At 39.9% G+C, this 23,838-nt stretch overlaps 1 protein-coding gene across 7 annotated transcripts in view; it reads left to right on the top strand.

The window, feature by feature from the left end:
- MON2 (MON2 homolog, regulator of endosome-to-Golgi trafficking) overlaps positions 1–23,838 on the top strand; it is a 171,524-nt gene that overhangs the window by 74,801 nt on the left and 72,885 nt on the right. For all 7 annotated transcript variants that reach the window (XM_030548859.1, XM_030548858.1, XM_030548857.1 and 4 more), the window contains 11 exons: positions 2,594–2,826; positions 4,460–4,541; positions 7,333–7,514; positions 11,498–11,610; positions 12,302–12,406; positions 12,822–12,902; positions 12,988–13,061; positions 13,139–13,229; positions 14,656–14,757; positions 17,701–17,811; positions 22,456–22,631. In XM_030548859.1, the coding sequence (XP_030404719.1) occupies positions 2,594–2,826; positions 4,460–4,541; positions 7,333–7,514; positions 11,498–11,610; positions 12,302–12,406; positions 12,822–12,902; positions 12,988–13,061; positions 13,139–13,229; positions 14,656–14,757; positions 17,701–17,811; positions 22,456–22,631 (1,350 nt within the window). The remainder of the gene's footprint in view (positions 1–2,593; positions 2,827–4,459; positions 4,542–7,332; positions 7,515–11,497; positions 11,611–12,301; positions 12,407–12,821; positions 12,903–12,987; positions 13,062–13,138; positions 13,230–14,655; positions 14,758–17,700; positions 17,812–22,455; positions 22,632–23,838) is intronic.

The raw sequence follows: 23,838 nt of genomic DNA, 5'->3' as shown, positions 1-23,838 counted from the left end.
CACATCTTTCCTGAAGTGTGGTTCCCAGAACTGGACACATTACTGCAGTTGAGGCCTTATTAGTGCTGAGGAGAATGGAAGAATTACTACTTGTGTTTTGCTTACAACACTCGTGCTAATACATCCCAGAATGATGTTCAGTTTGTTTTCCCAACAGTATTACATTGTTACCTCATTTTATTTGTGTCCACTATAACTTCCAGATCCTTTTCTACAGTATTCTTTCCTAGGCAGTCATTTCCCATTTTGTATTTGTGCAGTTAATTATTGCTTCCTCAGTGTGTAGTAAAGCACTTTGCATTTGTCCTTACTCAATTCCATCCTATTTATTTCAGACCATTTCTCCAACTTATCAAGATCATTTTGAATTCTAATCCTGTCTTTCAAAAGCTCTTTCAACCCTTCCTAGCTTAGTGTCATCCACAGACTTTGAGTATACACTTTATGCCATTATCCAAACCATTTATTAAGATACTCAGTAGAACCAGACTCTGGGCCAATCCCTGTGAGACCCCACTTGATATGCCTCTCCAGCTGACTGTGAACCATTGATAACTACTCTGAGTATAATTTTCCAACCAGTTGTATGCCAATTTATAGTAGGTTTGTCTAGCCTGTGTTTCCCTAGTTTGCTTCATGTGAGACAGTATCCTGTTACAGGACAGTTGGAAGGGATGTATTACTAGTGCTAATCAGCCTAATTTTCTGAGTAGGCTGCTCAGTTGTGTAAGCCTTGTCATAGGCAGTTCTCGCTAAGCAGGACCCTTAAGCTCTCCACCATAATATCTGATGGCTTTGAGTAGGTCATATTCTCCTGCTGGTCTCTGATGTAGTCCCTATGATTACTTTGCCAGTCAACTGTGCTCAAGCCATGGCCTCATTGAATGTCTGAATGCCAAAATGGGCCAACATACAAATACACTCTTTCTCTTTTCTTGCTTTTGGGGTCATCAGACCAAGTTTCTATTTTGTTTTCGGCCTCTCAAGTCCCTTGTATATTTTTTCTCATAGATGGAGAACAAGTGACTGGTCTGCCTTACCCTGAGCAGTTGAAAGCAGGTGTGGGATGGGAATGGAAGGCAGTCTTTCCCATTTGTGCTTCCCAGAAGCAAGTTATGGGGGATCTCTCTTAGTATGCATACCCAAGTTCTTCAGGGAGGATGCTAAAGGGAATAGCTGGGGCATCTGAGTAAGAGGAGGAGTAGTGGATGGTGCAGGGCGGTGGTATATGTGGATGGTGGGCTAGAGTAATAATGACTTAAGTAATGGGGTTAGTGAAGAGGGCTGGTGCAGCTGGACAGTTGGAGAGCTGCCTGAATTATCAGGTGGTGTTGTTGGGGCAGCGGGTAGTTTCTGGCGCAGCACTGTCTCTCCTTGTGCTGGCTTTACTACTGCCACCACCCTTTGCTCCCTCCTCTCTTTTCCCACTGTGCTGACCAGCTCTGTGCTGATTTTGAGGCAGAAGGGGAATAGCAAGGGGGAGGAGAGGCAATGAGGCTGCAACTGTCAAATAGTGATGTTTTGGTCACATGATATCCAGCAGTGATGAATATAATCATGAACTTTGTACAGTAAATCCAAAAAGAAGCAACTTCATCACCAACACAGTCTTCAGAGCAGCAAGTTTTGCAAACAGTATGCAACCAAACTGATAAGGAGCTAGGTACACAAAAATGCAGATACTATGTTAAGTACAACACGAGAAATAAAATCTCATGATTAAATGCCTTGAATTTTTAGATACATTCAATGTACTTTAGAAGTCTTAAATGGAGCTTGTGAGCATGCACTAGTGCACTCTTTCATGCTTACAACATCCGTGCAGGTGTGGAACCAATCAAATTCAATATTCTAGTTTAGCCAGAGACTGATTGTCTGTTTTGATGGCTTGCAGGCACTGGGATCTAATCCAGATCCCTTGCTTATCAGTCAGTTGCAACTTCTGTAAGTGATTCCTATTCTACCTCTACCTCTTCTTCTGTGGCTTCAGTGGCTAGAGTTGTCCGACACAAATGGCTCAGTGAGGGATGAGAAATATTTGGTTACCCTCCAACATATTGCCTAGCTATGGTGGGCCTCCGCAGTAACTCTTCATCGGAACAGACAAGCAGTGACTTCCACATGACATATCCTTACTTTTTGTAATTTGTTTATTTTTCTGGTAGTTTTCTGAATTATTACTTTTCCGTTGTTTAAATTCCTTAAATCTGTAAGTGATAGATTTGTGGTACTGTGATTAATTTTGAGTTAATACAATAAGAATAAAAATAAAGTGATTCATTCGGAAATTGGTCAAATATTTAAGCAGATTTCACTAACACAAAGATTCATTGACATAGATATTATAATAGTCTCAATATCGTTGTAGCTTTATATTTAGTCATATTTTAATTAGTTTTGGTGTATTTGGTGTAAGGATCTTTTTTTGTACCTTGTTAATACTCATTTAGGATATTACCACATGACCTCTTGATAATTTAATAGTGTGTAGTGGGAGTATTGTCAATTTATTTGATCAGTTTTTCATATTGTTCATTCAATTACCTCATCAGTATTGCTGTTAAATATTTTTGTAATGTTTTTAATCTTTCAGCCTAGAAATGCTGGATAAAGTAGAGCCGCCTACAATTCCTGAAGGTTATGCCATGTCTGTGGCATTTCACTGTTTACTGGATCTTGTCCGTGGTATCACTACCATGATTGAAGGAGAGTTGGGACAGGCTGAAACAGACAATCAGACCATGACTGAAGCAACTTCATCACCAATACAGTCTTTGGAGCAGCAAGATTTGCAGTCAGTATCTGACCAAACTGACAAGGAGCTAGGTATACAAAAATGCCGATACTATGTTAAGTGCAGCCCAAGAGAAATAAAATCTCATGATTAAATACCTTGAATTTTTAGATACATTCAGTTTACTTTAGAAGTCTTAAATGGAGTTTTATAGAAGCATCTTAGCAGCTCCATAATAAAGATTGCTTGCATATTTAACATTTAAAGCAGAGGAGCAAAATCCTCTCTTTGATACTTTATTTTAATTTAGTTTCTAAGTTTTTTATATACGAACTTTTTCTTGGGCAAATGAATTTAATTTTTGGTCACATTTTTAATAACTTTGACAGAACACGCTTTTGAAAATCTCTTTTTGAAATTTTTTCTGATAACATTTGAGTTTCTGTAGCTGAATGGCCAGTCTCTAGAAACCCTTGACTTGTGGGCACTCTGTTTCACACTTAGAACATCTCAGACATAAGCCACTTTTTTTCAATTTTAAGTTATTTTCCTTTTTTGCTATATACTATTTTATCTGTGCAAGAAAAAGGCAATAGACCAAGTTCTACTAGTTAGTTCTGTTCTCCACGACTACCTACTGCCTCCCTGAGTCCTCAACTCGGCATAGCACAGAAACCCTGGAAGGTCAGGGAGACATCCTGGTCAATAGTGGTATTGGGATGGTAGGATATATGGCTGGGAGAAGGAGATCTCTGGCTGCAGAGGACAAGATGGAGGTTCCAGAGAAACAAAAGTTAAATGGGGCTATGAGTAGGGAGGGTGGAAAGGGAGCCTAATTAGAAACATAGGGGAAGAGGCAGAAACAGCAATGATACAGGGAGCTGATTAGTACAAGGAGTGGTGTTGAGCCTACTCCCTGGGCACAAAAAGACAGGGCTCCGATGGTACTGCTGCCTAGTATGCCAGGAAGCTGAGGCAGTAATGCTGCAGGGAGCAGAATGCCTCCATGCTAAGCGTCAACACTCAGTACTGCTTTCCCAGCTATGGGAGTTAGGGGCATATCATCAGGATGGGCCAGGGCGTCAACAAATCCAGAGCTCTCCATGGTGCTGCTGCCATGGCTCCACAGGAATACCTGACATGATGCACCTTTGTGACATGCCAAAAGTCGGGGCAGGATGGGAGAAAAAACAACATGGATAATGTTCAAGTCCATCAACTGGGCAGATGCAGGGGATCCACTGGCTGTCCGCTGTGGCTGGGCAGATGCAGCGAAGCCACCGACCGTGGCTGGACAGCTGCGCTGGGTCTCCCCGCTGAGGCTGGGAGCTCCAGCCGCCACGCAAAATTCACAGAGTTCAATGAAACTCACGGATTCCGTGACCTCTGTGACAGAATCCTAGCCTTGGTGATAGGGTGAAAATGCAAGGGAATTTGTTAAAAAGGTAAGGAGTCAGAGAGCAATGATTGGTGACTTAACTGGCAGTTTCCTTAATTTTTAATGATTGCATGGATGATATTTTCACTTCAGCAATCTTCTCTCAAATGTAACTACTTTTTTGTTTAGGAGAATATAAAAGTAATTTTGGCTTATACATTACTAACCTTAAAAAAAGATCTAACAGCTAGCATTTGTGCATTTGTTATTGCACAGACAAATGCACAACAGTTATTTAATAAACTTCCAGAATCTATTAGCACTATAAAATTTTTTTTTTTTTTAAGTTAACAGAGCTGTTTGGGAGGAAATGGTGAATGCGTGTTGGTGTGGTCTTCTTGCTGCGCTGTCACTGCTTCTTGATGCCAGGTACTCACTCTATGTTAATATTTGCTGATCTTCATTGGTTATGTTCACAATTCTGTCCAAAACTGTTTTTTTTTAAAGTTGTCTAGTTAGCTGGCTTGGGCGAAGAAACTGTTCACAGGAAATGGGGAATGAATGATTGTGGTGATTGTGATTTAAGGAAGGACAATCTGGCCTTGCAGGAATAATCTTTCTGATGATCCCTAAAAATTTAACATAAGTCCTAGTTCTATGTGGAATGAGAAATCATTTTATCAGAGAATTTTATTATTTTTTTTACAACTTTTCATTAAGGCCAAGTTACAATAAAACTTTAACATACTATATTGTACGTTACTTATAACTTAACCAGGATCAGGTTAATATACAAAAAAACTGGCTGAAGATTCTGGCCTGATGGCTGGGGCACCCTGTTCTTGCTAAAAAAGTTGACCCAAATTTCTAAATACCTATTCTCTTTTTGGTGCTTCTCTTGTGTACATAGTTAGTGTGAAAGTTTTTGCATTACAAGGACAGTCCATATTTTACTACACCACAATTCCATAGGAGTCAGGGATCACTCCTGGAGCTGCTAACAATAAAAAAAAAATAATTGTCATTCTGTTTAAAACATGTATCCTTTACTGGAGCATTAAGTGAGCAAATGAAGGGATCTCTAGGAAGCTGACATTTTGTCGTAAGATGAAACTATTTAAAAGCTTCCTCCCCAAACTCAAATTCCAGGACACAACCACCACATGTGCAAGTATGTTCCCCTTTCCCCCCCAAACACTCCAAGTAGCAAAAATAAGATGGATTTTACCTAGAGTTAAATGCCATCTATAAACTAATTTATATTATTAAAAAAAAAATTGTTATGAGCTAGACAAATTGAAGATGAATTCCCTTTCAGTTATAGAGACACTCCCATCCTGATCAGTGTCTTTGTACCAATATGTCTTCCAATTTTTTTTCTGGGTTTTTTTTCTTAACATCTTTTTCAGTAAAAATTTTATACATCTTAAAATTTAAACCTTTTGCTCCTACTATAACTGGATTAAAAAAATAGATAAATTCGTGGAGGATAGGTCCATCAGTTGCTATTAGTCAAGATGCTTAGGGATGCAGCCCCATGCTCTGGGTGTCCTAAGTCTCTTAAGTGCCAGAAGCTGGGAGTGGACAACAGGGAATGGATCATTCAGTAGTTATTCTTTTGTATTCATTTCCTCTGTAGCATCTGGCATTGGCCACTGTTTGAAGACAGGAGACTGAGCCAAATGGATCACTGGTCTGACCCTAAATGGATGTTCTTATGTTCTTAGCTTCCTTCTGGGTCAACTCCTAAAACTGTGGTTAAATGTCTAGAGCAGGCCTGCACAACTCGTAAAGTGGCGAGGGCCACATTACTCCAAAGAAAACAGCTGAGGGCCAAAACTCCCTGGCCTTGCGGAAACACCCCCCGCAGTACCTCCAGGCCCCGGAAACACCCTGCCCCAGCACCACCCAGCCCTGCAGAAACAAACCCTTCTTCCCCAGCGCCGCCCCACCAAAACAGCTGTGGGCCAAAAAGGAAGGTTGGGGGTGGGGAGATGATACTTTATTTTAAATCAACCAGGGGCTCCTAGTTGAAGAGGTGGCTGGGCGCCCTCAGGGGCAAATTAAAGGGCCCGGGGCTCCGGCGGCCGGGGGAACCGGAGCTTTGCAGGACTGGGGCAGAGATTTAAAGGGCCCAGAGCTTCTTCCACTGCGGGGAGCGCTAGCCCTTTAAATCCTAGCCCCAGCCTGGCCGCCGGAGCTGGAGCCGGGTTGAGATTCAAAGGGCTCTGGGCTGCCTGCAGCCACCGGAGAGCCGTGAGCCCTTTGAATCCTGGCCGCGGCTGAGATTTAAAGGGGTCAGAGCTCCCCGCCGCTGCGGGCTGGGATTTAAAGGGCTCAGGGCTTCTTGCCGCTGCGTGCAGCCCAAAGCCCTTTGAATCCCAACCGCGGGCTGGGGCTGGGATTTAAAGGGCTCAGGGCACCCCGCCGCTGCGGGCAGCCCAGAGCCCTTTGAATCCCGGCCACAGGCTGAGGCTGGGATTTAAAGGGCTCAGGGCTCTCCGCAGCTCTGGGCTGCCCACAGAGCGCCGTGTGTGCGGGATTTAGAATCCCCCCGCGGACCGCACAGTGAGCCTCCGCGAGCCACGTGTTGTGCAGACCTGGTCTAGAGAGAACCACCTTGTATCCAGATTTCACAGAAAAAATGTTTGACTTGTAAATATTAAAAGAATAGGATCTTTATATTATTTACATTTATACACACCTCTTAGTAGGACTTCAAATCGGGACCCAATGAAATTAGATTTTTGAAGATTTACCTTTTAATTACTTATTTAATCATTTTTACACTAGCAGCTGGAATTTTTCAGTACGGTGAAATGATACCACTTAAAGGATAAAAGCTGTGATTACTTCCCTTGAGGGATTTATTTACTAGTAGCTATGGTTTTGCAATATTTTTAATTAGATATTTTTCTTCCAGAAACCCTCTTGATTCCTCATAGACATTCTTCTGATGGTAGAAAGCTAATTTAAAAAAATTACACATCCACTCTACACTCCTTATGCTAAATCATTCAGAATAGAAGAACTATGTAATAAGAATTAGAGTTGCAAAATGTTTTTTTAATTGGTTAAATTTGCTCTTTGACGTTTTCAGTGTTGACAGTATTGTATATGAATTCTTGCTGGCTTTTACCATCATACTTCTAACCAGCTGCTTATTTCTGTATAATGACTATCTGACTTGTCTCTATGAAACGGTTTGTACTTTTTTCAGCACGGATGAAGCTGCCACAGAAAATATCTTAAAAGCAGAATTGACCATGGCTGCACTTTGTGGAAAACTGGGTCTTGTAACTTCAAGAGATGCCTTTATCACTGCCATTTGCAAGGGCTCCTTGCCTCCTCATTATTCCCTCACCGTACTGAACAGCACAACTACAACTCTCTCCAGCAAATGTAAGGGTATAATTAAGGCTAAATTGTATACTCATTTGTTTATTTAGTCTTCTTCGCACGCTACGTTAACCCATGCTTAATGTAAAAAATGTCAAGCCACAATGACAAACTTGGAGTACTTTTCTTTTTCATGACATGACTGTAAACATATGTAAGTTTTTATTGTCTGCTGGCATAAAATGTTTGGCAATGTGGTATATGAAACTGGAAAAGCTGATACTTCAAATTGATACTCGTGACTGTGGCCCCACTGTGCACGTGCTGGAGCCTGCCCATGTGCAACACTTCGCATAATTGAGAATTTGATTTATTTATCCACTATAAACTTTGAAAAAGAAAACTGCTTTTGGTTTTTGTTGTGTTTTTTTTTTTTAAGTGATGTGTAACTGACATTTCTGGTATTGATGCATCCTAGATATAATGGCTCTCATGCCTCCATCCATTCTGAGTATTTATTTTTTTTAATGTAATTATATTTTAAAAAATTGCTAAAAGATCTTATTTATTCTGTGCAGAAAAGTTTACTCAGCATTCATATTTTCAAGAAAATTATAAGTATTATTTCTTGTATGAGTCTTTACAGAGCACAAAAATATGTCCAAAATAACCTCTGTTTATAGTAGTCATATTTTTTGTAACTCCATGGGTTGGATCATATTTTCCACATCTGTGAGTGGTAGGGAACCTCTCCTACTTTCATGGAAGCTGGGTTTAGCTGCCACAGCAACACTATTCTCTACTCTCCCCTGCTATCCTTCAATCCCACCAGGGAATGCCTCAAGGTTGAGGGCCCTTGCATGAGCAGGCAATAGATCAGGGGTAGGAGGAGATACAGGTTGCAAATACAGGTAGTATAGTCCTTCCACCTATAATGCAAAATCTACTTGTAAATTGTTGAAGGCTAAAGCTGTTTAAGCTTTCCTACAGATCGCTGCACTATGCACTATAGTCCCTCTCCTTACGAAAAGTTTTCTAGACACATTTGCAGACTGGGGAATTGTAATAGCATGTCTTAAATATAGCTCACACCTGTTGGGCAACTAGTGGGGGAAGAACCCTTCATAATCAATGTGGAAGTACAGGGTACTTGTGTTGATGGCACTGTGCCTGTGTTAGATCCCATGAGATGTATGGCTTCTAGGGAAGAAGCCACTGATGTTTCTTGGGGAGACAAAAGCAGAAATATACGCACCCCCATTTGGAATGATCTGAGGAAACTCCGATTTTTTCTTTCCTTCATGAGGTTTTCCATAGGAGAGGATGATCTGGCCTATGTTGCAATTGGGACCATTAGCTGCCATGTCATATTATGACTATCATATACTTATAGGTAGGGCTACGTTTTAGTCATGGGTATTTTTAGTAAAAGTCACGGGCAGTAAACAAAAATTCATGGTTCGTGATCTGTCCATGACTTTTATTATATACACCTGACCAAAACTTGAGTTGGAGGGACTGCCCGGGGGCGCCACAGGTGCTGGGGGAGGACAGCCTGGGTACTGGGTGGGGGAGTGTGGACAGTGGGGTGTGGCTCGGGACCCCTGCTGGTGCTGAGAGGGAGTTGGCAAGGCCAGCAGGCTCCCTCGGTGCACTGTCTTCGCCCACGGCGCTGGCTTTGCAGCTCCCATTGACCGGGAACCACATCCAATGGGAGTTGTGGGGGCGGTTCATGCAGGCAGAGACAGCATGCAGAGCTGCCTGGCCATGCCTCTGCCTAGTGAGTGAGGGGGATGTTGCCACTTTCGAGGAATCCTCCAGGTAAGTGCTGCCCAGAGCCTGCCACAACCCCATACCCCTTCCCACACACAAACTCTGCTGCTCGAGGAGGGGGGCATGGTGGCTCAAGACAGCCCCAGCAGAGGCTGGTGCAGAAGTCATGGAGGTCACGAAAAGTCACAGAATCCATGACTTTCTGTGACCTCCGTGACACACTTGCAGCCTTACTTATAGAATAAGAAGAGAAGCTTTGACTAACCAGGAGATTTGCAACTTGTAATGGTTCCACTGAATTGTAATTTATAATGATGCATTGCATGCATATTAGCGCTGGTGTTTTGAGTGCATCGCTGCATAATTTGCAGATGCAGCATTGTAGTTACCTATGCCATAGTTCTCGGTACAGGTCTCAAAGAAGGAGCTTCCGGGGGTAGCAATCTACAGTTAAAAGGCACTATACCAATTTTTATAAAAACATGAACAGTATCAGAATTTTTCAGTGTATGAAATATATATTTTGTAAAATGAAATGGCATTGTTATTGCATTAAAATATTTTTAATGAGGCTTAATGTTAAATATTCTTTAAAGAAGATTGAATGTATTGTATTTTGTCCATTGCATGAATTAAATTTAGGAATTTTCAGTAGCTAAAAACAAAGTGGTGAGGAGTACAATAGTCTTTGCACAGGTTGGTTGCAGAAAGGGACTAATTATCTTTACAGCTGTAATAGGACAGACCTGCCTGAGATGCTTTCCTATGGCAGGCTGCAGCATGACAGGTGCACCTGTCTGTTTCCCCAGTCCAGGTATAAAAAAAAAAAATAAAAGTTCAGTCTCTTTCACTGTCCAGTCCAGAGTCATGCCTCTGGGCATAACTTATTCAAATACATGTACAGTAGTCCAGCAGGCTAGCACCTCTGCTAGTTTCCTAGCCAATCCCTCCCTATTCCCAGGGAGGGCCTGCAGAGCTTTCTGCTCTCTTCAGAGTTCCTGTCTGTCCTAGGCAGCTCTCACCTCCCCCCTTTCCTTTCTGCTTCCAGGCAGCTGTCACCTGTCCCTTTCCTTGCTTTTTCAGTCTGTACTCTTGGGCAGCTCTCACCTGCTCTTCTTTCTCTTCCCCTTATATGTCCTATGTGCCACCTTTTAACCCGAGTTGGGAGGCAGCTACTCAATCATTGGTTCAATGGCCCTGCTTTCTCTTAGAGGAGTCAGTCACTCTATGACGCTAGCACTGTACTTGGGAGGCATAGTGCAGCTTCAGTATTTTCACTTTGAATACACAAGCTACAGTCGTGCAGAGTGACTTAATTCATGGTAACCACAATGAGCTATACACAGAGAAAATGCAGTTTTAACAGCATTGGCAATGCTTGTGCACCATTTGAAACATTTTGAGTGTGGGTATGAAGTATATTTCAAGCATGACAAATGGCTTATCGTGGTGTTTACAATACCAAAATCCTCCAGTGCAGATAAAACTAAAGGAGGACATGTGGTTTGTCATTCTGTAAAATACAGTAATACTCTCATGATCTGATATTTAAAAGGAACTATCACCCTGGAATCCCAGTCAGTTTAAAGAAAAAATTAAAATAATTTCTGGTACTAATCTCCAGAATCCCTCTCTGAGTTCAGTGGTTTTATAATCCTTTCTTATTTTTCAAATGTTTCTCTTTTTGTGTTTGGAAAAGACACACATAAAAGGAATGGTGACTGACAGAGCAACTGAGTATGCACAAAGTAAACGAAGTAGAAAAAATAGAGCAAAATCCCTTTTTCTAATCTCTTCCCATTCTAATAATTATTTTGGGTAGTGTTCTTTGAATGGCTTTTGCACATTTCCACTCCTGTGCATTTGGACTGTCTAGGCGGCGACGCTGGCACATCCAAAGAGTGGGGATGTGTAGAGTCCATCTCAAACACTGGTTACTGGTGAGTAGCCTTTATTTACTTTTAACAATAGTTAGGTACACATTTTTCAGGTAGAAGTGAGATTGTATGAGGTCCTTTTAAGTTGACTGTTTCCCTTTCAAGATAAATATCTGTTTCGCTGCAAGTCCTATGCAATAATAAATATAAGTGAGAGACTATTTTTATCTATAAAATAAAGTGACATAATGACACTGCTATAAATATAACCTATGGGCTCAGTCCTGCAAGGTTCCCAACGGGACCACTCGTGAGTAAAGTTACTACTTATGTTTTTGCAGCCAAGTTAATAGAATATTTACTGCATTTTACATGAGGATTTTTCTTTGTTTTTAGCTTATTCGATTCAGGGGCAGAATGTTCAGATTATCAGTCCATCAAGTGAATCTCACCAGCAAGTTGTGGCAGTAGGGCAACCGCTAGCTCTCCAGCCACAGGGAACAGTAATGGTAAAGTACAATTTCTAAGTAACTTTTTTCTGTTGAATTGCTTCCTTTTTCTGTATCTGATTCTCTCTCAAGCCGTTTCTTCCTGTGTGATTCCTAACTACTACAATGAACTGAACATACTCACTATGACTAGCTGGAATTTTCTTGCGTATTTTCTTGTAGCAGAGATAATGGATAATCTTTTAGTGTAATAAGAGGCCTATTTTTCTTAAAGTAGCCTCCTAATTTTTTCATAGCTGGGAGAACCTGTGGACATGAAAGATCTGTTATCATGTAAGAGGTGGCCACTGTGGCTCTTTGTGCACCTGAATGACCCATTATCATGACCATGAATGTCCCCCTCAACTATGGTTTAAAAATGGTTTATGTAGACAGGGTCATATGATTGAACATCCATTTTTTTTTAAAAGTCAGACATCTGGAGAAACAAAGTGTCTAATTTCTGGAAATAAAACTGAAAATAATTTGACTCTGTTTACACTGTCAGGCAATTCCCAACCTTTATTCAATTGGGAATGGGGGACCAGTTGTTGAAAGCTGTTGAGTTACTTCCCTGGTATGGATGTATCACAAAAGTGCAGGTTTTTTATTTACTATATCATTAAATATTTTTTAAGATTAGTGATTTTACTAGGAATGCCATTGATGTCTCATAATACATAAATATAACAATGTAACATGTTCTGTCTAGCTGACTTCAAAAAATATCCAGTGTATGAGGACGTTACTTAACTTGGCCCACTGCCATGGAGCAGTCCTTGGTACATCATGGCAACTTGCCTTGGCTACTCTACAGGTATGGTGTAGGTAATGCATGTATTGCTTTTTTATTTGTTTATTATAATAATTCAGGGTGGGTTATGATTTCTAAGATTTGGGCATTATTGATTTGAACACGGCAACATATGCTTAGATTGTATTTTACTCATTATATGTTCTAATGTACATAAAGAAGTGCTCCAGCGCTGTCCTCTGAACTTAGTTTGTTGCATCTGCCTGAGAGAGCAGGTGCAGACTGATTGTTCTCTAAAAGAGTTGAAGTATTAGCTTCTTCTCACAAACTGATGAGGCTTTTCTTATGGAACTCAGAAAAATATTTAGAGATCAGGTATCTCCAAATGTACGAATATAGTATTTTATATTCATCGATCTTTATAGTTGCGTTAGAAATTTATATTTTACTTTTAATTTAAATTTACTTTATATTTCAGCATCTCGTATGGATTCTGGGTTTAAAGCCTGGCGTTGGAGGTGCCTTAAAACCCGGGAGAGCTGTAGAAGGACCCAGCACAGTAAGAATAATTGTTCATTCTGTAATATAATGATTGTGCAATACTTTCTCTTGAAATCTACAAAATACATTTTTCTGTCCCTTAGGTTCTAACTACAGCAGTTATGACTGATTTACCAGTTATATCCAACATACTTTCAAGACTATTTGAAAGCTCACAGTAAGAGACATCTTCTTATGATCTAAGTATTTGTTTGTATCAGCGGAGACAGTGTTTTGATAGCTGGTATTTTTCAGGTACCTTGATGACGTGTCTTTACATCATTTAATAAATGCCCTTTGTTCCTTGTCTCTGGAAGCCATGGAAATGGCCTATGGAAATAACAAGGTATAGAACACTTTATTACTTTTCAGATATGTATTTGTAAGATAGGCATCAGACTCATGTTTGTTGTTAAGCTAGATTACTGTTTTTTAATATCAAAATAAGTTAATGTTACATATGATATGAGCATAAAATTAGCACATTAAGACAAGGAATTTTCTGGTTCTTAATGATTGGCAGTGCTACTAAATCTTCTGTGAATACTTTTGTGCAGTATTTTTATCATGTTTTCTAACATTAAGCAATGTTGAGCATTTCCATTAATAATCAGGTTGTAGATGGATGAGTTTTTAAAAGCTTTGTAGATTTCAGAAAGCTAGGATGTTATGGAATGACATGGTATGCTCTGGGATATATTACAATCTTCCATTTCAACCAATACCTTCTAAAATGCTTGAAAACTAGTTTGACAGTGTTGGTTTAAAACAAAAAAAGCACATCATTACGTGGGAGTCCTGAGGAGAGAAGTGGAACAACTTTCTGAGCCCGCTACCCTCCAGAGATATTTAAGGAGCTTTAGGGGTGAGGATCCCCCTTGATGGGTGTGGTATTGGGTGGTGTGTTGCTTGTTCTTTTGCTTTGATGGTAATGTTTTCAGGAGAGAAGTAAATACAAAAATGACTAAATGATTTTTGGTTTATGATGTACTAAAATTATAAAACTGAGAGAGGGGACTTCAAAATGCAAAGAAATGAAATTGAGTTAAAATAGTTGGAATATCAACTAAAAATGAGAACACAGAACTTCACGTTAAGGGGAAATAGTAAAGTGCACTCTGCCGCATAATTGTAATGTGGCAGCATTTGACTGTGTGGTGATAGTTAATTTTTTTTATAGTTGAGCATAAAATGCTACTGTTTTGTACACAGATCAATTGAATGGGAAATTGATCACATTTCTTCAGGAACTTACAACTTTGATCCTAAATGTAGGATAACAGCAATACGAGCTTTGCTAAATATTTAGATAAAATGATCTCTACTGTTGGCTTTTATATGTTTCTAATTTAAGTCTGTTATGATGGAACAGAAATTAGATTTTTTTGTTAGTAAAGTGTGTTAAGATTTTTCTGTTGGGAAGGATAGCATTAAAAAAATTATTATGCAAGAGAGAGAGCTTTGGCTGGGATTTTAATACTCATGCTACTCAAGCAAATTCAGTGTATCAAAAAAGGAAAAAACTGTTATCAAAAGGGAGTGTTTGTCTCTTTTCCTATCCCCTTGTGGCTGGTAATAGCATATTGTTGCTGCATTTGTGGAAACCTCCCAGTCCCATTTAGCTGCAGTATGAGGTCTGTGACTTCCATAAATTATTAAATTCAATTACTATAATTAATGGAAAAATCTTACCAGGAAATCAAAAGAAGGGGAACATTTCTAAAATTGCACTAGGTACCTCTAATCATGTGTTTAAATTCCATTTTACTTAGGAACCATCTCTTTTTGCTGTTGCTAAACTGTTGGAAACGGGACTGGTTAACATGCATAGGATTGAGATTCTGTGGAGACCTCTGACTGGTCACCTCCTAGAGGTAACTGATTTGTCTCATCATAAATACTACTATATATATATATAGCTCTTAGTAAAATCTTTCTAATATCTATCTTTCTGCAAGGACTTAACTAAAAAGGTAAAAAGAAGCATCAATATTCTAAATGTAACTTTTGATTGATCTTTTTAGTTTTAGGTTGTCTGACTTCCTGTTTCTAGAATTGATTTATATCTCATTTACCTTTAAAGGTGTTATTGGAATTGTGTATTTTTTTCCTCTACAGTCTTAAATATCTGCCTTTATATATATTTTAAGTATGTTAAAGCAAAATGATTATCAGTTTAACATTTTTATATACTACTTGCACCTCAGAGAAGTTTAATTCTGGATTCATGTAGCCTATTGGGTAGTTAATGTTCTCAAAATGAAGTTGAGCACATTTCCCTGACATAGTAAAGCAATAATCACTATTCTGGGTTGGCACTCTTCAGCATAATCCCTCGGATTTAGCTCATCTCCAGAGCCTCTCATCTTCCCCTGTGAGGAAGAATGAGGGTACCCTATTTGCAAAGACTTAAGACAGAAGACCCTTTATCCTACAGGTCAGCTCAGTGTATTGGCCATCTCTTGAGTCTCTTACTCATATTTTCCTTCAGCAGCTGATTTTTACAGGCTCTTGCCCATGCAGGACACCAGTCACAACTTGAAATGAAATGACAAATTCCACCTATAAACAAACATTCTTTTAAAGTGCTGCCTTAATCCTTATTAACCTAAAATTGGGCCTTCATGATGTTATGAGAAAGATGGATAACACATAGTGGACACCCTGCCAGACTTCCACTGAGGGGGGAAAGTCCTTCCTGATCCCCAAAACTGGCAATTTGGTCCGATTTCCCCCTCCACCCAGCATCTGCGAAACATAGTTGGAACTATACTTCAGTGGTATGTGGCAGGGAGAACAGAAGAAATCCTAGCAGGATGGCTGCTGTGTACCTGGGATTAGAGCCCTGAAAATCCACGGGTATCCGCTTTATATCCATGGATATCCACGGATCATTTCTGTGGATGTGGAGCCCAGCTGGGTACCTGTGGCGGACCCTCCACCTGACGGAGTCGGGGGAGCACTGAGAGCAGCCCCTGGCCATATCCCTGCCCCCTCGGCTCCCCGCCTGGCCGAGGGCAGGTGGAGGGTCCGCAACTCCCCACCAGATCCCAGCAGGGGGAATGCCTGGGAGCCTCAGCCTGGCCCCCAGTCTAGAGCCCTACAAATCTGCAGATAATTTTTGTGGATCAGCTGTGGACACACATTTGTGTATTTGCACCAGGCTCTACCTGGGATGTTTTCCATATAGCTGGGAGTAAAGGGCATGAGAGCCACCCTTCAAGCTTGGCTAGTGACAGGGCCGCCCAGAGGGGGGGGGCAAGTGGGGCAATTTGCCCCGGGCCCCACAGGGGCCCCCACCAGTGTTTTTTGGGGCCCCTAGAGTGGGGTCCTTCACTTGCTCCGGGGGCCCCGGAAAACTCTCGCTGGGCGGAAGGAACCCCCGCCGCAGAATTACTGCCGAAGCAGGGGCCCCTAGCTGCCAAAGACCCCAGGCCCCCTGAATCCTCTGGGCGGCCCTGGCTAGTGAGTGATAGACGGGGTGGTAGAGACACTTCTCCACTCCCCACCAACACATCCCCAGAACAGTTGAATCTGCCCTTCTCTTTCTCCATCTTCCCTTGGCACAGTCATTGCCTATCCCTGACAGTCCCTTACATCCCCATCCCCACTGACAAGAGGTTGGCGCAGCATTGTCTTTACAAATCGCTGAAGGCTCAAAACAGTTTTTTCTTGAGACTGACACAGATATATCAAGTATGAAAACATGGAGAACTGCTCATGGTATGTTTGCATGGCTTTGCAGAAGATGATATGCATTTGTAGTGTTTTAATTTCTCTGCACTACAAATAGTGATTTATGAAAATTTAGAATTGGGCAATCTTGATGTGAGTTACATCAATAAATTAATATCAGAGGGGTAGCCATGTTAGTCTGGATCTCTAAAAGCAGCAAAGAGTCCTGTGGCACGTTATAGACTAACGGACGTATTGGAGCATGAGCTTTCGTGGGAGAATACCCACTTCATCGGATGCATGGCAAGAGACAAAGGCAAGTCAATTTTGAGAGGCCAGTGAAAATTTAGTATCTCTTTGATTTATGGCATTATACCTATCTTTTTCTCAAGAGTTTGAAAGAAGAATGGCTTGTCATCTTCACATTATATTTTCTAACATTTGTACAATAATTTTAGGGCTATTTAAATGTGTATTTCTATGTGTAACAAACCAAACACAGACAGACAGACACACACACACACACACACACACAGGCTTTTGTTGGTTACTTCCAAACTGTTATATTAAGAAAATTTTTTGCTGTACTAAAAAATAATGAACATGAGTTTGTTTCATAACAGTTCAAGGCCAAGTTAAATGAAAATGAGTTACAGGCACACCTTCTAGAGCAGAATTTGGTTCTTTGTGTCAAACCGTTTTTAAGCTACCAATACCTAAATTAGCAATGATATGTATTGCCTTTTCATTTAATTTGTGAAACTATATTTTCTTGAACTGCCTTGATTTTCACATTGTTTACTTCTGCCTCTCTCCCTATTGCTTCCTCTTGTTTCCTTATTCAGAAGGTAAGCTTTTCCTACAGATGTGTTTTCCTTAATCATTATTAAACTTAGTCTTAACATTTGAGGACCTTGCTGTCTAATTGATTGACAGAAGCACATTGTTTTGAGAAATATAGGAAAAATAGTGAAATACAGAGGTTCCAGCTATTTGTCTTATTCTTGTAAATTAATATTTGATTATCATCATTATTTTAAAAACACAACATAGTTTATATATCCAGTTTGAATTGTGAAAGTTTACAACTCTTGTTGGTTTAAATGAATGTATCTTTAAATAAGGCTATGCTGTATCTTCAGGTCTGCCAGCATCCAAACTCCAGAATGAGAGAATGGGGGGCAGAAGCATTAACCTCTCTCATTAAAGCCGGGCTTACATTTAACCATGACCCTCCATTATCACAAAATCAGGTAAAGTAATTTTTTTGTGAAATGATTCTTTCCTTTTCTGGAATTCATAATGAACATGAAATCAGAGTCTTCCCTACAGGTAATTCAACAAACAATTGAGTTTATAAATACTTTAGATGGAACTTTGTGCATTAAGTACAGAGATCATGCAGTCTGATCAGCTACAACCTCCTTCCCTTCACACATGGAGAACAAAGAATGATGTTGCTAACTCACTGTGTTCATGTAGTGGAACAAAATATAGGCCACTGTCATCAGTACAAAACCATTCTAAAATGGTTAGAGGAATATAGAAAATTTTAACAGAAGGCACAGGATTACAAGATACAATTTATACACCAAAAGAATCAATCTTTATCCTATCTCCCTATATAAAGCCATTATATATGAGAGAGAAAGTTAGCTGATTTTCCTACACATACTTTGGCTTTTTCTCGTCAGCTGTTTCTTAAATTTTTCTGTCGCCTATTCATTTCTCAGCATTTAATTAAAAAAAAAATAGCCCTTTTCTGTTATCTTACTCTGTCCCTATAATTTTTTTTTTTCTTTGGCAATATATATTTTTATTATCTGACTTTAAAAGTTATGTCTCTTTTTTAAAAGTGTAATAAAACTATGTTCTTTAGGGGTAGTGTTTCAGACACTATCTTTTTATTTAATAAATTTTACTTCAATGCAGATTTCCTACTGCTAATTAATCTTTTGGGCCAGATTTTCTATTTAAATCTGGCCCTTAGGCACTATTCAGTTTAGGAACCAGATTCTTAAAGTGACTGACCAGCTGAGAAAAACCACCATGAGAGAGAGAACTTTCAGCTGGCAGAAGACTGGCAGAGCTGGTTTCATTCACCCTAACATAGGGAAATTGCCAAAGAGATGATGCAGCCATGTTATATCAGTCCTTCATTGGTGTATGCTAGAGCTAGCACAGACTAGACCACAGAATCAGAGGGCTGAGTGCAGCTAGACAATGGTTGGATGCACTGAGGGAATCAAGTCCTTCACGTGGAGTCAAACCAGCAAGGCCTGAGATACAAGTTCAGTGTTTTTTGACTGAGGACTAAGTTCTGGTGAGATCTGCAATCTTCCGGTCATTAGACATTTGGAATCGAAAATTATATCACCAGAGCAAAGCAACTGTTAAAAGGAGAACTTTTAAGTTCACTCAGTGTATATGTATAAAAATTAAAGTAATGCATATAATAGAATATCAGGGTTGGAAGGGACCTCAGGAGGTCATCTTGTCCAAACCCCTGCTCAAAGCAGGACCAATCCCTAGACATATTTTTTGCCCCAGATCCCTAAATGGCCCCCTCAAGGGTTAGAACTCACAACCCTGGGTTTAGCAGGCCGATGCTCAAACCACTGAGCTATCCCTCTCCCCATAGATGGCTGTGACATACCAAATGAAACAAAGGAACATAAAAGTATTGTGTTTCATTTTAATGTGATATGGTCTGTTCCATTTAGGGTAAAATGTTTTGGAGATTTTTTTTTGGGGGGGGGGTACAGTTTGTTATTGAGAAATAAAAGCCTTTAGGACTTTGGCATGGAATGTCCCTGTCTGATACTATGCACTTCTCTTTTAAGTCCTCCTTTCTCCTTCCCATTGCATTTGAAGTGGACTCAGTAGTCAATATTAGTTACTGCTCATCTGTATCACTTCCCTTTTTATTTGAAAAAACTGCACTGTGGAAAAAACTGCTAATTATGCTTTCATGGTGAATAATTAAAGATCTGTCAACCATGAAAAATAAATGAAATCCTATATCATCTCGTGCCTCTTAATATTATAAAAATAATACTCTATAAAAATGCTTAGCATTATTATTTTATAAGATTCATAAGCCCTGCACAAGATAATAGTTAATCTTCAAAACACTTCTGTGAAAGATTACAGTTTAAAGATTCCATCCTCTCAGCATCCATTACATGAATACAAGATTGCCTGGTAACTCCCACAGCTGAAGAGTTATAGTGAGGTGCATCAATCCCAACACGGGCAATTTTCCAATCCTGTAGTGCAAGTGGTACAGTCCACTGATGTTATCAGCTGTCAGTTCCTTTTGGTGTAAAAGGATGGAACATTCACGCATGCACTTTCATATAGGTAAAAATGTGTGACCTCGAAAGCAAAAACCTCCAAACTTTGAAGAGAGACAGGTGTGGTGATCTATGTGGAGAATAACAGTTCTGTGAGAGAACTTCAAAGGACCAGAATTACAAAGTAACTAATTTTCCCAACTTTGAAGATACCATTATCACACTGACTGTTGAGGAGAGCAGTGGCTGAACCACTAACACAAGTAGAATGTATGACCTGTTTTGTGGGATGTAAGGATGCATGTATAGAATCAAAAAAACAAAGAACTGGAAGGGACCTCGAGAGGTCATCTAGTCCAGTCCTCTGCACTAACGGCAGGACTAAGTATTATCTAGACCATTCCTAACAGGTGTTTGTCCAACCAGCTCTCAAAAATTAACCAATGTTGGAGATCCCACAACCTCCCTAGGCAATTTATTCCAGTGCTTAACCACTCTGACAGTTAAGACGGTTTTTCTGATGTGCAACCTAAACCATCCTTGCTGCAATTTAAACCCATTGCTTCCTGTCCTATCCTTAGAGGTTAAGAAGAAGAATTTTTCTCCCTCCTTCTGTAAAAATCTTTTATGCACTTGAAAACTATTATTATGTCCCCTTTCAGTCATCTCTTCTCCAGACTATACAAACCCAATCTTTTCAATCTTCCCTGATAGGTCATATTTTCTAGACCTTTAATCATTTTTGTTGCTCTTCTCTGGACTTTCTCCAATTTGTCCACATCTTTCCCGAAATGTGGTGCCCAGAACTGGACGCAATACTCCAGTTGAGGCCTAATTAGCACGGAGTAGAGTAGAAGAATTACTTCTCGTGTCTTGCTTACACCACTCTTGCTTATATATCCCAGAATGATGATTGCTTTTTTGCAACAGCATTACACCATTGTCCACTGTGACCCCCAGATCCCTTTCCACAGTACTCCTTCCTAGGCAGTCATTTCCCGTTTTGTATGTGTGCAACTGATTGTTCCTTCCTAAGGGCAGTACTTTGCATTTGTCCTTATTGAATTTCATCCTATTTACATCAGACCATTTCTGCAGTTTGTCCAGATCATTTTGAATTTTAATCTTATCCTCCAAAGCACTTGCAACCCCTCCCAGCTTGGTATCATCCGCAAACTTTGTAAGTGTACTCTTTATGCCATTATATAAATAATTTATGAATATATTGAACAGAAATGGACCCCACTTGTTATGCCCTTGTTATACCCTGCGGGATCCCACTTGTTATGCCCTTTCAGCGTGACTGTGAACCACTGATGATTACTCTCACGGAACGATTATGAGTGCTTGCATGGAGGGATATTGCCCTCCAAGGATCCTTGGTTATGGAAGTTCCCAACCAGTTTCACACTGGTGGCATGAAACTTATGAATGAGACTCTTGTGAAATCGTCATCCAAGAAGCAAAATTACAAGGAATGTGATTTTTCTTAATCCCAGTTTATACATGAGTAAACTGAGATAGTGGTTAAGTGAGTTGCTCAAGGTCACACAATAAGTCATTGCAAAAGCGTGAGTGAGAATGTAGGAGTTCCTGATTCTTGGCCATGAGCTCCCAAAACCTGCCAAAGTCAAAGTGTTTGATACTCTGTGAAACAAAGACCCAAAAAGGAGGGATAAAGGTTGAAAGAATCTGGAAATAAATCTTTAGCTGTATCTTCAGTCTAATGATCTAGCACAGGGATGGCCAACCTGAGCCTGGGAAGGACCAAGAATTTACCAGTGTACATTGCCAAAGAGCCACAATCAGCATCAGTCTCCACCCCCACCCATCAGATCCCCCTACCTCTGCTCCCAGAGCCTGCTGCCCAGCCGATCAGCGTCTCCCCTTGCCTCCCTGCACCTCCCGATCAGCAGGAGGCTCGGGGTGGGGGAAGGAGCGAGGGCACGGCAGGCTCAGGGGAGGACCTGGGAAGGGGTGGAGTGGGGGAAGGGCCTGTGGCAGAGCCAGGGGTTGAGCAGTGAGCACCGCCCCCCGCCCCTCCAGCACATTGGAAAGTTGATTCCTTTAGGTCCAGTCCCGGAGTTGGTACCTATACAAGGAGCCGCATACTAACTTCTGAAGACCCATATGTGGCTCCGGAGCCACAGGTTGGCCATCCCTGATCTAGCATTTGTTTGCAGTTATCAGGATGACAATTCCATTTACACTGCACCAAGTTTCTGTGTGACTTAAATACATTTGGGTCTAAAAGAGTAGCCCTCATATTGGGTAATAGTTTGGTGCTTATTTTAAAATAATACATTGCAATCTTTTAATATAATGTTACATTTCCTAAGTTCAAACTTCACCTGCAAGATTTAAAAGTATCTCCAAATTTGTTGGGAAATACAGTACTTTAAGGAGGGAGAACAAACCTATACCTTAAAATTATCTTCAAAAGTACCTAAAGAAGTTAGATGCCCAGCCTCCAACTGATGGCTTGTAGGCACTTTTGAAAATCCCACTCTAAAAAATGCAGGTTTGTTCTGTGTTGCTTCATGAGAGTGGTTTTAATCTGTTAGTTATTACTCTCCTTGTTGTTTCTCTATTTATTTCTAGAGGCTGCAGTTGCTTTTGTTAAATCCATTGAAGGAACTTTCAAACATTATTCATCCTGATATCAGGCTCAAACAATTGGAGTGTGTATTGCAGATTTTGCAGAGTCAAGGTGACAGTCTAGGACCTGGCTGGCCATTAGTCCTTGGTGTCATGGGAGCAATCAGAAGTGATCAAGGGTAAGTGATTGATATAAATCTGATATAGATAAGAAAAACAGAGAAATCACCATTTACTAATACTCATAATTGTTTTTAGCTATTTCTATGTTCTAAATAGCTGGACTCCCCAGAAAAGAAGTTTTATTTAAAGTCACATTGTCAGCTTTCTACTGTATTAATCTTTCAAGAGACTTAAAAAAATCATTTGAAAATCTGCAGATTTGTACTGATAAGCCATTAGTATAAATGTTATGGAAAGGTTGGTGCTTTGAAAGATGTGTGTGTTAGAGAGAGACCTCTGCAGAGTTTGTTACTGTTTTATATTACCGTGGAATTAAATACATTTTGATAGTAATGGTGAATTTTGACAGTAAAAATACTGATGAATGACAAGAGTAACTTCACAGATAAATTTTACATTAAACCTGGCAGAATAAACCCATGGCATGTTTTTGTTTGTAATATTTTAGTAGACCAATTCCCACAAAATAACTAAGTGATTCACAAGAGAAATTCGTTGGACTTTTCCACTAGCTTATGAAAATGCATGCAACAATAAAGAAAAAGGCTGGAGGTGATTCCCATTCCTAAGTACCTTCATTACAGATGTCCTTCCTTTTATTCTTTTAAGCAAGATAGAACTTACTTTATAATATCTCTGCTCTGTATATGCACTCTGTTGGAAGATTAGAAATATTAACTGCTAAACTCAGAAAATGTTTAATGGTTTCTCCCTCTGGGCCATAGAGTAATTGCTACATAGTGTTGATCTTATTTTAATAATCTCTGTTTAGAAGCCTAAAAAACAAGTAGATAGGGGAAGAAATGAGCCAAAATTTTGATACAGAGAATTTAAGTAAGGTGCTTATTTACTCTCTCATAGCACAAGAACAAGAGGCTAAACATTTAAAATTATTAAAAGGAAATATTTTACAGAATGTATAATTCACTTGCAGAACTCATTTCTTCACAATATCATTCAGATCAAGAACTTAATAGTAACAGAAAATATTAACGTTTAGATATTCTCATTATTCTTATAAGATAAACTACATAGGAGAAAACATTTGCAAAGGACATAAACCCTCATGCTGTAAGGCATAAACCAACTGCTGACTGACGGGGTTTAGGGAGAAAACCTTCCTTTATAGACAAGTTATCCCATAATTGTCCATTATGGGGTTTCTTGTGCATTCTTCTGAAGCATTTGGTACGGGAGCATTGC

The sequence above is a fragment of the Gopherus evgoodei genome, chromosome 1, assembly GCF_007399415.2.
Source record: "Gopherus evgoodei ecotype Sinaloan lineage chromosome 1, rGopEvg1_v1.p, whole genome shotgun sequence".
Lineage (NCBI taxonomy): Eukaryota > Metazoa > Chordata > Testudines > Testudinidae > Gopherus > Gopherus evgoodei.
This window is presented reverse-complemented; position numbering and strand designations above follow the sequence as displayed.